Source organism: Doryrhamphus excisus, linkage group LG13 (assembly GCF_037039965.1).
Source record: "Doryrhamphus excisus strain RoL-2023G ecotype Guam linkage group LG13, RoL_Dexc_Guam_v1.1, whole genome shotgun sequence".
NCBI lineage: Eukaryota > Metazoa > Chordata > Actinopteri > Syngnathiformes > Syngnathidae > Doryrhamphus > Doryrhamphus excisus.
The window spans coordinates 20,608,496-20,624,532 of NC_136369.1; the positions used below are offsets into that span (position 1 = coordinate 20,608,496).

General features: G+C 42.6%; 2 protein-coding genes across 2 annotated transcripts in view; one reads left to right on the plus strand and one right to left on the minus strand.

Annotated features, from left to right (window-relative positions):
* LOC131139161 (insulin-like growth factor 1 receptor) overlaps positions 1–4,562 on the minus strand; it is a 51,308-nt gene extending 46,746 nt beyond the window's left edge. The window contains exon 1 of the mRNA XM_058088476.2: positions 3,648–4,562. Within this exon, the coding sequence (XP_057944459.2) occupies positions 3,648–3,741 (94 nt within the window). The 5' untranslated portion in view covers positions 3,742–4,562. The remainder of the gene's footprint in view (positions 1–3,647) is intronic.
* A 4,718-nt stretch (positions 4,563–9,280) lies between these two features.
* ap3s2 (adaptor related protein complex 3 subunit sigma 2) lies at positions 9,281–15,954 on the plus strand. Its single transcript, XM_058088368.2, has 6 exons — positions 9,281–9,515; positions 10,345–10,436; positions 10,589–10,700; positions 10,861–10,932; positions 12,092–12,199; positions 15,132–15,954. Exons 1-6 carry the CDS (start codon positions 9,447–9,449, stop codon positions 15,255–15,257), a joined length of 579 nt encoding a protein of 192 aa, XP_057944351.1. The 5' UTR covers positions 9,281–9,446; the 3' UTR covers positions 15,258–15,954.
* The last annotated feature ends 83 nt before the right edge of the window (positions 15,955–16,037 follow it).

The following is a 16,037-nucleotide window of genomic DNA, read 5'->3' on the forward strand; positions in this document are numbered from 1 at the left end:
ACTGAGAGAGGCCCGGTTCACAGTATGGATGGTAACATGGAACAGCCAAACATGCAGAACCTCCTTGCGTATCTATGACGCATCTACCTGGACCCAATCTGACAAATACTCCATCGCCTCTTCAGTCTTACCAGCTGACCGACTATGTGACCCCACCATCCCACTCACTCAAACGTCCATCACAGGTACCGGGTAAAATTCTGAAGAAACACCGGGCCCTTACTAGTCACGTCTAGACCAGATAATGCAGTGTTGTGCAATAAAAGCCAAAGAAAATGCTAAATATTCCAGCAGAGTTAATCCTGTCATGCTAAGGTGTGCGCGTTCGAAGCAAAACAGAAGGTGCTCAAAGTGCTTCCCAAGCTAATTCACGAGCGTGACGGTGGCTGACACCAAAGGTAACGATTTTTATTGGGCTTTCAAAGTTCCTGTACTCTGTCGACATGAAATTGTGTGCGTATTTACAACAATGACTTTCGCAGCAAATCATTTTACAGGATGCGATTATACTTTTTATCAGAGCGACTCAATAATATTAGGATATTCCAGTCACGTCAAATCATCAGTCAGGAAAAAAACAAACAAAGTGGTGCCTTAGTTAACGTCAATCAGTTGCAAAAGATCGGACTCAAACCAAAACGGACTCTAACCAAAGTAAATTTTCCCATGGAAACTAATGTAAATCCAATTAATCCTGTCCAGACACCCAAAAATGTCAACAGAAAACATATTTTATAGACAATAATTATGTGTGGTGACGTGTGCTATGTTTGACTGCGGATGCCGTCAACATGCTACAGTCGGTTTGAATGTTTCTCTGTTGGAACCAGAAATTAGTCTTGTAGATGTAAAGAGAAAGGCAGAATGTCACAGTTTGATAGACTGTTACGCGGGAACCAGAGTAGGCGTGTATGATGACGGAGCCACTGGGTCACATTTACATGCCTCTGAAATGACAACGCTCTTCTCTTTAAGACGGAAAATTCTGAGGTCTTGCATCCTTGTCTAGGTACCGTCCATCACCTTTCTCTTTTGGGTGTTTGTTACGTCGTGTACGTAACTACAAGTCTGATATAAACTCTGTTGTCCTAACAATGCCCACAATGCATTGCGCGCTCACACGCATGCAAGGCAAGATGGCAACGTAAGCAAAATCGGATGCTACTTTATGGTAATGGTTTAATTTCATTTGAACATGCATCAGATTCCAATTGAGTGCATCCCATAATCAGTTCCCAGTTCCACATGTCCAAAAGGAGTAGGAAGAAGCAAAGCTTATTAAATCCTACCCCTCCATCTGGTACTTTTACAATCACTAACTCTTACATTTGTTCACTTGCTGCTTTCCGTAATACAGTTTAAGGTTTTTTTTGTTTGTTTAATAATGTACCTCGTACCAAAGTACTGGGTGATATGATCATCCAATGCCATAATGGGTACCATAGTAAGTGTCAATATAGTGATATATATAGCACATCATGACTGGTTCAAGACTCTTCTTCCACATACTGAAATGCTATGGCTAGCATAACATAGTCCTAGCATAAAAGTGTTTCAAATGTACTTCTTCCCTGAGATCATATTTCTCCTCTCTTGTAGAGAAGTATTGGATGACATTTTTAGCTAATTGCTTATTTTTAGCCTTATGCATTATTTTAGCTGTTTGAAGATGAACTATATCAGCAAGTTGAAGTATTTGTCATTTTACAAATAAGGAGTTAGTATGTTCTCTGTAGGCGGCATTATGAATTATCCTTACTGACCTTTTTTGCAGTACATTTAGCCAGTGAAGATTGCTTTTATAGTTATGAGCCCATATTTCCACACAATAAGTAAGATATGGTAGAACCAGAGAGCAATAAAGACCAACGCAAACCAGGCAAAACTTTAGCAAAAATTAAAAAAAACTCTCTCACAGGGGCGAGGATTAACCAGGGTACCACTGTAAACCCAGGATTGGTTTTTTACCAATCAAACTACACAACATCAAAAAAACACCTATAAACTATTTCAAAATATGCACACAAAAGGGACAAAGTCAACTCTTTAGTATTAAAGCCTGTCAAACTTCCAGCTCGATTTTTGGACAAGCAGCTTCCAATAAACTACTGTGGGACTTCTGACACTAATTGATGAAATACACTACAATAGGAGACGTTTACATAACTACAAAAGTGGTGTGTCATTTTGAAACTGTAACAATCGACAGACATGACTTATTTTGTCAACTGCTGCTGCTAACTCTGCTAATTACAGTAAATAATGGCAACCCTGACTTCAACTACTGGTATGTTCTACACACTTGCGCTAACATTTCATTAGTTCACGGCTGTGTCAATATGTGTCAGTATGTTGCTGATTTGAATATTACATACTAATATGGCAGGGTTACTGGAACAGGTACATCCAGTAACGTTTGATTTATGTGTACATCATTTGTGGTATACAGCATCCTATTCCCATTCAATGCAGCAATAAAAGATTGCAAGCCAAGGCCATGTTGACTCAATTTGTTACCTTTCTTTTCTACACCCCCCCCCCTTGCGCTCCATTACTGACACCTTACACATTTTTTCCTCGTCTTGCAGGTCCCCCCTTTCACCACACTGAGTCAGAATCAACAAAAAAGTGGTTTGAATCCACGCAGCCTGACCGTCTTCCTCCGTTGACTCACCGACAAGTCGCTTTGAAAAACTTTTATAGCCACGTGATAAAAGATCCACATGAGAGTTTGCGCCCAAAACATCGGCATGAGCTACGAGCCTCAAATTTAACGGGCGACACCTGGTCGGGCATCATCGCTAGCCGGAAGGCGCTAACGCCATGTTTTGTTTTGTCTTTGGCCTTTTAAATGTGACATTTGTTCCAAAAGAAGCCTAAACAAGGAGTAACAAGGCAGGATAAACAACAACATTCATACTGAATTGTCACCTTTAACAGCGGTTCACTTCTTTTTACACTTTTACACTGAACGTCCAACCGTAGCGTCAGACTCTCTCTAGTGTCTGACTTCCTTTTACATTTGCATGTCCACTAAAAATGTTAAGAGATGCATGAGGTGTATCTTTGCCTTCACTCGCCTTTGTCACCAAATTGAAACCATTTTGGCATATTTACCCCGCTGAACTTGTTTGGCACTTGAATGACAGCTAACAAGCTTAAATGCGGTCAACAAAAGGTGGGGTTTTTTCATGACTTTTGAGGCCTAATTGGGTCCCGTGGTTGATGGGCCCTGCACCATATCGTACAAATACGCCCCCTATTGGCTATGGGCTGAACTGCATGACTTCAGTGCAAGCTGATTGGATGTTTCTGTAAGTGCTATGATCTTCACATTGATCAGACACAGTATATGTACGATTAAATGATCCGTACCTGTGACTTTCATAAACAAGACGGCAAAAGCATCACAGAGTTATACGCATACGACATACTGTTATTATTTTCGCAATGTGATTGCTGAGAATAAAAGCACAATAGCCGAAAGCATTGTTCTCGTCATGTGGTGCAGCCACTTTACTGTTTAGTCATGCACAAAATCCCCCTTTATCCCATGTTAGGCTTGTATTTTGGAGGAATTTTCCAAAAATAAGGAACCCAAACGAAAAGGAGGTCTGCCCATGTGGAGCAGCAGCAGCTTGACTTACTCTCTGCGGCGGCGGGCCGGAGGCAGGACGACACAGCCAGCATCAGACCCCAAAACAAGGTCAAGCGGCTCCTTCCTTCCATTCGAGCCCGCATTCCTGGGGAAGTGGAATCCTCCCAACACCTGTGAATGAACGGGTGATGGTCCGTGCAGACCCACTCGGGTTTCTCCTTTGTTGGGGTAAAAAAAAAAGCCCTTAAAGCTTGAGCCAGCGCCTTTTAGCCGTTAGCCGGCTAATGGGGCTAATGGTTAGCACTAACAAGCTAGCGCTGTTAGCTCGCTCACGAGTGCCGCCGGAACCGCGCTCGGAAAATCAGCGCTTTGACACCCAATCTGGGATAAAAGTGCCCACACCCCCCTCTTCAGCTCTGGGGGAAAAGACCCGGTGTAGATGGAGGCGGTGGAACCAATTCGGCTAAACGATCGGTGGGGATTCCTCTGTAATCCGCATCTTCACGCTCCATATCTGAGGGGGGAACGCATAGCGTCCACGCTGCTGTGGACTATCCTCCTTAAGAGCCACAGAATGGGTTTAGGCCAACAACGGCGAGAAAAATAATCCTAAATCTTGACTGGTGGCATAAAAAAAGGAAAAAGAAGCCGAGTTTGTGTGAAAAATATTCAGAGTGTGGTTTTCAAACCGCAGCCTCCCTCTTCTCCTCCTCCTCAGCCCCTCATCATGCACGGACTCACCGCGTTGTTGTTGTGGCTGCAATTCATCGCCACCGCTAACGGGAGGCTAAATATCTTTAAAATGAAAAGCCCCCCGGCAGGATTGAACGCCCCCTGAGAGATATCTAACCGCCCAGACGAGCAAGACTGCGTTAGCGGAGCCAGACGAGATGAATACACAGCACAGGTAGGCGCACTGTCTCCGTCTCTCCGTCTGCAGTCTGCCTGTAAACACAACGCCGCTCGTGAAGATCGTCTCCGTACGCGAAGAAATCTCACTCCATCCTTCTCGCGTCCCTCGTCGCTCTCCACTTGAGTTCAGCCCAACCATGTCGAATTAAATGTATTTCTTGTGAAAATGTGCTCGTAATAACAATATTAAACAATCAATATGTTACATTACGTCATCTCTGGATCAAAGTTGGCCACTGCTGCATGTCAAGGGTGTCCAAAATGAATTCATCTAAAAAAGAAAGTTACAAAAAATACACAATGTAAAGAGAAAAACAAACTTTCTGTCATTAAACGTATAAACTCACCATATTATTGTAGCATATTAAGAATGCAGTTTGTAATTTGATTTTGATTTTGTGTGTTTTTATGTGATATTTAGCATTTTGTTATGATGGCACATGGGGCTGTTACCATAGTGACCGCAGTCACATCACAAAGGCTGGAAGTCCACAAAATGCCAAACCGCATTCAGCTGAACAGCATATATACTAAATAACAGAAAGCAAGGGAGTGAGACATCGCCCCTCTGGTTTCGTCTTTGCTCTCTGGTCTACGAGCGGTGTGATGGAAATCCAGGGCGCTGATCCAGGAGCAGACTTGTTTTGCAGCTCCAAAAAAAAAACAACATGCCGCTCTTGCAGTCAAATTGGAGGCATTAAATAAAGGTCGTAAAATGAGGGTTACATAAACCGCAATAACAAATATGGAGGATTTTCAAAGGGCGGGAATCTTACGAATGCAGGATACTGAGCGATACAAAACAAACATTCTGGTATTTTTGCACATGTCAACAACATGGGTGACGTTTGTGGGAGAGAGGTACTTCCCATGCTCTCCGGGTCCACGCGGATCCAGAAAACATGTCGGTGTATGTACAGCGCCTCAAACGTTTTCATTTATTGTCCCTTCAAATTTCCCAACATTCATTCATGTCTAAACTGCTGGCAACAAAAGTACGCCCTCAAGGAATATCAACTCATTAGTGTGAGCTGCGGTAGCAACGCTATTGTGGTCATTCTTACTTTTTAGCATGTTTATCACACTTAAATGTTTGACATCATCAAACAAATAACACATAACTGTGTAGTAAACTGTATAGTATAGTATAGTAACTGTACAGTAAATAACTGCTTGTGCCACCCTTAGCGCCAACAACCGCAATCAAACGTTTCTGATAACTGGCATTATTAGCATGAAGATGCTACAGCATCTCAATACGAGTCGGGTCAGGACTTTGACGAGCAGACTCAGACTTTTGACTCTGCAGAATTTTTGGTTCCATTTATCACAGCAAGACTTCCAAATCCTGAAGCAGCAAGACAGCCGCAGACCACCACACTACCACCTCCGTATTTTACTATTGGAATGATGTCCTCCTTGTTACTTTTACAGTATTACAGTATTTTCCCAAAGGTGTTGGGAATCATCAAGATGTTTTCTGGCAAAATTGAGAAGAGCCTTGATGTTCTTTTTTATTCAGCCGGGGTTTGGGTCTTGGAACTCTGCCATGCAGCCCGTTTTTGCCCAGCGTCTTTGTCCATGACTCTAAGATCAGTCACTGACACTGACCTTAATTGAGGCAGGTGAGGCCTGCAGTTCATTGGGTGTTGTTGTGGGGTCTTTTGTGACCTCAGATGAGGTCACATTCTCTTGAAAAAGCCACAAAAAATAAAAAAATAAGTGCATCATTTTAAGAAGAAGTTAAGCACTGCTTTGCACAAAAATCGAAAGAAAAAGAAAAATACGTAAAATGAATTTGTTTTTTTACATTTAATTTTTATTAGTTCTTATCCATAAACAATCAAGTATGAGGATATGGACTAAAATAAATAAATATCAATGTGATATGCAAAATGGTCAAATGTATGGTGATTTTTGATAAGAAGCGATGTGGGAGTCTGATTTGACTGCTTGGCTAAATATCAATGTGACGTGCAAAATGCTAAAATGCTAAAATGCTAAAATGCTAAAATGCTAAAATGCTAAAGCTTGCTTATAGCAAGAGAGGGCCGAGTATCAAAAAAGTAACAAAAGTAATATTGTGATTTTTACATAATGTAATATAAACGTAAACAATCAAATATGAGGATATAGGCTAAAATACCACCATGATATCAGTTAGCATGCTAGCACCTAGCAAGATAGTGCTAAATATAAAAAGCCCACTGTTTGTCATGTTATGTTATGTTTGTAATTTTGTTTATCATTTATTTGTATTTTTACAAAAGTGTAAGAGAAATGAAAACATAGCAAACTATCATTTGAAAAAAATTCCCACAGAAATATTTAAACCTTCGGCCCAGCTTTTGCCCATGCTAACAGCTAGCATGCTAACAACCTGACTGGGTGCATTTATGATAACATGGGGACATATGTGCTAGATGTCAATGTGATATGCAAAATAGTAAAATGTATGGTGATTTTTGATAAGAAGCGATGTGGGAGTCTGACTGTTTTGCACAAAACGCCAAAGAAAAAGCAAAATGTGGCGTTAATGATTCAGTGCTTGCTAAACTGATGTCCAGTGAGGCATGCTGAGGTTTCTGTGAATTCTCAGGCATATTGTTTTGCCAAAATTCAATGACAATTATAAAGCATGCGGTCGGGAAGTCACCTGGAGCGCCTCCTGAGGGTTTTGGATCTGTCGTCTGAGACTGAGCACTGAAATGCTGCCACCTAGAGGAGACACCACAGGTTCTTTGACTGTTGTGATGGGATCAGAGATGTACAGTAGCAGGAGTGGGGTAGGAAAGCTGCGGAGCGTGTGATGAGCCGTGCAGATAGCGTAAGCGCGAGGCCTCCCCCTGACCGTTGTGATTGTCCCTGCAATTAGCGACCTCTTTCTTCACTTGACAGAGGCATTATTGGAACGGCGTACATGACCTCAGCACTGGCAGACAGCACACAGGACCATGCAACAATTATTGGGGCTGGAGGGGTACCCAAAATGCACACAAAAATTGCCGTGAATACGGTGGCCACCCAAGAGTCCAAATACCGTGAGTCACGCTGGAACAAGTGCTCACTGTACCAACATGACCCGCTTTAGCTGGAGAATGAAGAGGCTGTCTACTTGCATTTGTTAAGTCCCCCCTGAAAGTCCCCATGAAGGAAGCCGGCGGGCCCACCTACCTCGACTGTCCCGCTTGGAATCCATTCTCGCGCAGCACTCATGTGGAAATAAGCCTGTTTACCACCAACGGGTCACACATGCTAATGAGCGTCTGTTTGTTTTCCGGCGTGCTCATGCAGGAGGAAGGGATTGGGTTTTTTTTTTTTTTTTGGGGGGGGGGATAATAGATGATACGCAGACAACAAGAACCAGCCAGGTGGCTTGGCACACACTAATGATGGAGGATTCATGGATATGAGATCACAGTCACGGTGGACAGGTGCCCCGTCTATTTGATGTTGCTGAGGCGGATCAGACAGAGACCGGGTCTGCTTTGAGACTACAGGTGCACTCAGGTACAAATACTGCACGTGATCGGCAAAAGTACCAGCCCTCGCATTTCACCAACATTTCTATTCTATCTTGCCAAGGGGCCGTGCTGCATAACCAGGATGTCCAAAGTGCGGCCCGGGGACCATTAGGGGCGGGTGGTTGTTGTTTATATTGGCCCGCTGCAAAATCTAAATTTAGAATTGAAATACAGAACTACATTTTTACAAGATTGTAGTAATATTATTTGGAAAAATCACATTATTTTAGTAGCATAATGTTGAAGAAGGGCTGCACGGCGGTCAAGTGGTTAGTGTGCAGACCTCACAGCTAGGAGACCAGGGTTCAATTCCACTCTCTGCCATCTCTGTGTGGAGTTTGCATGTTCTTCCCGTGCATGCGTGTTTTTTTTCCGGGTACTCCGGTTTCCTCCCACATTCCAAAAACTTGCTAGGTTAATTGGCCACTCCAAATTGTCCATAGGTATGAATGTGAGTGTGAATGGTTGTTTGTCTATATGTGCCCTGGGATTGGCTGGCCACCAGTCCAGGGTGGACCAAGACAGCTGGGATGGGCTCCAGCACCCCCGCGACCCTCGTGAGAATAAGCGGCAGAAAATGAATGAATGAATGAATGTTGAAGAATTCAAGAAAAAAGATGTTGAATGAATGAATTAATGTTGAAGAAAAAAGATGTTATTTAAAAAAAAAAAGTATAATGTCACGAGAATCAAGTCCAAATATTACGGGAATAAAGTATCCTCTATCCTATTATTTGATATTAAATATCAAATTTTTAAGTGACAATTTAGATCCATAATTTTCTGTTCTCTTCTATGTTTCTTTATTTTTATAATTACCTGTGTTCGTTTTTATGTTGTTCAAATAATATTTACATATTGATATATTGTTTATTTTATTATTTTTATTTACTTTTATTTATTTTGTTGATAATGATTCTGAATTGTCTTATATTGTAAATTTAGGCTTAGTCAAACTCCCAAGTAAGTATTTTGTTATGATTATTATCAACCAACAAACGTAAATCGCAGAATTAGATTCCAATCGTTCAATGAGCTTGAAGTATTGTCCACGTCAAAATATCGGTATCTGCGATACTGATTTTGGATACTTGGTTACAAAAAAATGGAAACAGTTTTTCAATGGTTTTCCAACGTTGAGAATGATTGATGGTTGATTAATGAGCGCCCCCTCTCGGTGATTGTGTGCACTGTGCAGCACAAAAACTACAATCCCGGAACTGACGTTCGATGCGTGTTTGTTTCGAGTAGAATGCGGACACCTGACCGGAAGTGTTACAATGCTAAAAACACTTTCTGCCTACTAGCCCTCAAGCTAATGTCAGAGTACTGAGTGCTAACTGTTGCATAGCGTTAATATAAATATATTGTGACGTATTTCACGTTGTGTCCGAAAGCAGCGAAGAGCAGAGATGATTAAGGCGATATTAATTTTCAACAACCACGGAAAGCCGCGGCTCATCAGGTTCTATCAGTATTTTGTAAGTATCGTCGCCATCATCTAAATGGAGGAGAAACCGTTATTGGATGCCTGTCAAATGGGATAGAAAGCTTTGTTAGTTTTGAATCAGTTTCCTTATTACCTTAAAAGCTCCTTTAATGCAATTACGTTAATCTATGCGATGTGTCATATCACTTATCTACGAACGATAACATTTGAATAATAATGTATATGAATGTGCTACCGATACATACGATACGATACTGGCATCCATGATATAAGTGTATATTTGAGTTGTAAGATTGTATTTTTGACCTACAGTATGCGAGTGTAACTACACTAGCATAATGGGTGTCATATTACTTTACATTCATATCCTCGTCCTAGTATTTTATTACTGCAATGTGAAGTATTTATTACGCATATCCTGTTATTAGTATTATGTCAGTTGTGTGGTAGTTTTTAAATAATTACTTTCTCATCCCATGATAAAACAAAAAACCCAATGTAATTTTTGTTCCCTCGAAATTTGACGTTGTAGCTTTTTGTCATAATTTATTAAAAAAAAAAATCATGGTATAGTCCAAATTGGGCTGCTAAAATAGGACTTTTTCCACATAATATTCTCACCATGTTTATTGTAATTGCACTGTTTTTTTTATTTTTACGTATACAATTTTCATTAGTGCCCCCAAGTCATGGTTTGTATTATTAGATAAACATTATTACTTTATTCTCCTAATATTAGGACTATTTTGTCATAATATTGCAGACTGTTTTCCTGAATGAATAAAAAATAATCAAGAATATGATGTGGGTATGAAATAGTGTGTTGTGTTTGTCTAATACAATGTAACGTCTCCTTGCAGGCAGAGGACATGCAACAGCAGATCATTCGTGAGACTTTCCATCTGGTTTCAAAGAGAGACGACAATGTTTGTAACTTCTTGGAGGGCGGAAGGTAGGCAGTGGTGTTGGCTGCTGTTACGCTATTGAACCGATAGATGGGGCCAGACTCACAGAAGTGCATTTAGTGCACACTCGTCATCCCCAGATGCAAAATTTATGCTGCAGACTTATCAACCTAAATCGTCCTTTTTGGGGGTCTTCCAGTCTCATCGGCGGTTCTGACTACAAGCTGATCTACCGACATTACGCCACCCTCTACTTTGTCTTCTGCGTGGACTCGTCCGAGAGCGAGCTGGGCATTCTGGACCTAATTCAGGTCAGCTAATACCTGCATTAAAGTGTATTGCAGGGATGGTGTTTTTGCACCATGTACATGTGTATTTTTTCGGGTGCAATGGGTGCAGAATGTGCCTTTGCGTGTCTTGAAATAAATAATCTATCAATCCTCTCAGTCTGGGCGTGTGTTGTCTTTGCAGGTGTTTGTGGAAACGCTGGATAAATGCTTTGAGAACGTCTGTGAGCTGGACCTCATATTCCACATGGACAAGGTGAAACTCCTTTCCTCGTCTACCAAATAAAATAAGCAGATCACATGACTCTAAATGTGCTTTTTACACATTTGTTTGATTATGATAACAACCATAGAAGAAGCCCAGTTTGATAGATAGACTGTAAAGGTCCAAAACAATCCCATCTGGGATGTTTGTTGACATTTTTTCCCCATAGAAATCAGTCATAAATGAAATCATTTGTCCTCGAGTCAAAGCTGTCAAAGCTTTGTAGTGTTTCCCACAGGATGGCAATGTAATTGGGTTGGGGGGGGCTGTCATCAGCTATGATGCATGTGCATGGAGTTGTAACAGGCGCTGTGGGAGAGTGGAATAACGTTGGGCGAGAGACCACAAGTAAGTCAAAACATGAAAAGCAAAACACACGTGTTTTAGAACAGCTAATAAACTTTCTTGCGTTCTACCTCTTCTTATTCTCTGGCAGACACCAACACAGAGATTGTACAAAAGAAACTTCCACAGTTATGAGTTAAACTGAATAAAAATGTATGTACATTTGTGTTTGGCACAACACAAATGGCGCGACCAACAACTTGTACAAGAGTAGCTAAACTTTGTCAAATAGCTATCTTTAGGGGACTACAAACATAAATAATGTGTGTTTGAAACCCTTTAATATCTCCATGAATAGTACGTCAGTTGTAACGGCATGCTAAATTAACGATAGATTTGCATATCGTCTTCTCTTCCCAGTCCTTCCCTGGTAGGACGCCGACCCGTTTTTCGGAGCATCTTGATTTAATTTTCCCGGCAGGAAATTGATGTCATGTGGCGCGGTGAGGTTTCTCAGGAATGTTCCCAAGATGAAACCTGGAAATGATCTCAAGCGGAAAGAGAGGGAGAAACACAAAGCAGGGCGACACAACAATAAGACATTGTATGATGCAAGATACATTTCAATCCTCAATGACGGAGCATCGTACAATGGCTGTAGCCGCCTCAGCACTTTGTCTTCTACGAGTGTGACCACAGTAGAAGACAAACAGTTGACAAGTGAAACTGGACCAGACACATCTGAATGCAATTAGGAGCACGGACGACATGACTTGAGCAGCCTTTTTGTTTGTTTGTTTTTTAGTAATTAGCAAATATTGACGACATCCGTGATATTCGCTAATTGTCAATGCTCCTCCTGCAGGTCCACTACATCTTGCAGGAGGTGGTGATGGGAGGCATGGTGCTGGAGACCAACATGAACGAGATCGTGGCTCAGGTGGAGGTGCAGAACCGCATGGAGAAGTCAGAGGTCAGACAGGCCGCACACATTAAAGGAAACGTGTGCTGTGTTTATTTTTCATGGGGGGTGTGGGGGGGGGGGGGGCACTCCTTTTAATGAACTCTGAAAGGTCACGGCCTGAAAGCGTGAAATCACTCTTGGGCTTTGAGGCTATTCCAGCACGGAATACAACATTAGCAGGTGTGATGAAGAACGTGGTCTGCCTCTAGCACGCATTCTAGCACTTTTAAAAGAACTACAGCGATGGGAACTTCTGCCATATTGATTGAATACATTTTGACAGCTATCTCTGTCACAACAAATATCTCTCTGACTGTCTAGTTGACTGGAGAAATGACAAAACACAAATTATACGTAAAACTAATTCACACGTAAAGCACAGGTTTGTGTTCCTTTTTCATATATTCCATTTCATATTTTTTTTTAATCAATGAAAATGACCATTTGGAGTATGCCTACAATGATCTAAATGTTATTCACCAGGGGACGCTGAATGTGCTTCACTAGAATATATTAACACGTGTTAACACGTGTAAGAGTACACTAATTTAATTGCATGGCAAAACAACGTTCCCCCTATACTCATAGGAAATCCATACATCCATCCATTTTCTATGCCGCTTATTCTCACTCGGGTCACGGGTATGCTGGAGCCTATCCCAGCTGCCTTCCGGCGTGAGGCAGGGTCCACCCTGGACTGGTGGCCAGCCAATCACAGGGCACATATAGACAAACAACCATTCACACTCACATTGATGTTTTTGGGCTGTGGGAAGAATCCTGGAGAAAATGTACGCACGTACGGGAGAACATGAACACTCTATATACATTATTTTCCCCCAAGTAAACAGCTACAACATGTAACGGTACAGTTTAAAGCCAAACAGTGATTCACCTGATTCACCAAAATGTTTCCTTCTAGGAAATAACTAACAGAAATAATCTGTTCCAAATGTCACCATCCTAATATCTTCATTAGCTGTTCAGTTGTTGGGAATGACACAAGTATTGTTTTTCCACCAAGTTTGTTGCTTCTGTTTTTAGTAGCATCTTTTTGTCAGATGCTACTATCCCCCCCCCCCCCAGCCACTTAGTTACAACGTTTGTTGATCAACTGTTCTTGCATGGTTGGGAGAAGTTGCTTTCTGAGGTTGTTTTGGTGCTATTCTTTATTCATGGCTGCACCCTCAGGCAAAATTGGGAGTGAGCCCGTTCCCATGGCTCAGAAGCGACCCCAACCATAAATGGTTTCAGGATGCTTTGCTAGGGTAGCTGGACTCACCCAAAGAGATAGGGTGAGGAGCTCAGTCATTCGGGAGGGGCTTCTCCTTCACATCGAGGGGCGACAGTTGAGGTGGCTCGGGCATCTGGTCCGGATGCCTCCGGGACGCCTCCCTGGTGAGGTGTTCCGGGCATCCCCAGCTGGGAGAAGGCTCCCGGGACAGATCTAGGACACGCTGGAGGGATTATGTCTCACAGCTGGCCTGGGAACGCTTTGGTGTCCTCCCGGTGGAGCTGGAGGAGGTGGACCGGGGACCGGGAATTCTGGGCCTACTGAGACTGCTGCCCCCGTGATCCGGACCGTAGATGCGTTACTGTTGGCATGATACAGGAGTGACCGTAGCGCTCACCCTTTCATCACCTGGATACCCCAAATAATCAGAAAGAGAAAATGTTTGTACCCCAGTCTTCAGGGGTCCGATACCTGTATCTTGTGCAGAATACCAGTCTGTCCCTGATGTTGTTCCTTGGAGAGAAGTGGCCTCTATGTGGCCTTCTTGACACCGGCCTATCTTCCAAAAGTCTTGGCCTCACTGTGCTAGTAGATGTAGTAGACTCATGCCTCCTACCATCCCTGAGCACACGCTACCCCGGTGATGCCACGACTAAATCAACTTGCAAACACAGTCCAGACCCTCGCTGGACTTTCTTAGGCACCCCGAAGCCTTCTTGTTAAGCGTACCTCTCCGCTTGTAGCTCGTAATGATCTGATGAATGGTTGGTTTCGATGCAATCTTACTAGCAGCAGTATCTTTGTCTGTGAAGCCCTTTTGGGGCTCAGCATGTTTCCCTGCAAGTAACTACGGTTAACAGAGGAAAAACAAAGATTCCAAGCTGTTATTCTAAGTCAGTCAATCAGGAAGACAAAGTCATCTCCCACCTCCTGTATGTTAACCAGAGAATCACTAACTGATGTCAACTTGTCCTTTTGTGGCAGGACTGAAATGCAGTGGAAGTTAATATTCATGACAAAGACAGACTTGGCGACATCGGCCATTCATCTTACGACTCTTCCTAACATTCTGGACGATATGCAAATCCTAAAAACCCAGGCAGCAGACTGTGAAAATCAATATTTGCGTCATTTTCAAAACTTTTGGCGGCGTTTTCTTTTAAAGATTCGTTCAAGAGGTTAACCTCCTGGAAAACATTTTTTTAAAGTCCATCTTAATGTTGCACTAAAAAGTCAAAGCAAAACAAACATCTTGAGCGCGTAAGTCCTGTGTGACTTTAGATGAATATTTTTCACAACTTTATGGTCAGGTTGTGAATTTATGGCCTCAAGAGCATTTGACTCACAGTAGCTGCTTTCACTTCCTGGAAAAAATACTCCGGGTGTGTATTTTGGGCGTATTGCAAGTCAAACCAAAACTCCAGTAGTCTATTTTTTCCAAGTAAAATATCAGGATAGATTATGTAGATAGATAGTAAAGCATGTATCGCTCGCTTTTTCACAATATATGAAATGATTGATGTTTTGTGGTAGACTGTGGCTTGTCCAAACATATGCATATTTAGATATGATATTGTACGTTTATTATTATTTATAGTAGCATTTGACTTTGGAGTTTATACTATGGTGTATATTTTCACTTCCTGTATGGCCGCTAAAATGAATTTTATATCTTCAATAAAAATTCTGTGCGCCTGCCTTTTGCAGGGAGGCCTGTCGGCGGCACCCGCTCGCGCCGTCTCGGCCGTGAAGAACATGAACCTGCCCGAAATTCCACGCAACATCAACATCGGAGACATCAACATCAAAGTGCCGAGCCTCTCCCCGTTCTGAGCGCCGTCCTCCCGTGGAGCGGAGGAGTTGGGTGGATTCCTTGCTTGCCACTAGAAGCATCATCATCCTCCTCTTCCTCTCCTCTCCTCTCCACCACCACCGCCGCCGCCACACTTGCACTCTCCAAACCACGTGTGCGGCTTAGACGCTGTGAGTCGTTTGTGGTGTCTTAGTTGAATTTGCACAATAATGTCAATGTGTACTCCGTGTTAATATTTATGTATGTGTCATGAGACGGCTGACTTCCACTCCCATCCGAGAGAAACCGAGTCTACATATTTTCCTTCCCAACTGGGCGCTCATCATCATCATCATCAACACCACCAGTCCTGCTTTGCAGATATCAAAACATTCCCTTCCAGCCAGAGCGTTGGGATTTATCCTGGTAACTCGATCCTTTTTGGCTCCTCTACGGTCTGATTGCTCTTCTTCCATCCGCTTGCTCCTCTGCGGACTCTCCTCACAATCCATTCCTCCTTCTCGCTGTTAATCACGCCGACATCTGCGCCGTTGCAGAGTCACTTGATTGTCCCTTCAGGGGGAGGCCAGTTCTGCACCTGGAGCCCATTCCAGGGAAGAATCCTCCAACTCGGAACCTTCTGTTTCTGGTTTGTACAAAATGCGTCCCATCGACTGTATTGGGTGGTGACTTTAGCAAAGTTGCTTGTCATGAATAAAAGCCGCCGTTCGCCACAAAGCACCTGCAGTTTTTCTTGTCGGCGTCACCAGGCTTTGTTCCGTCAGCATCACGTCAAGCACTCGCTGTACCTCCCAGGAATT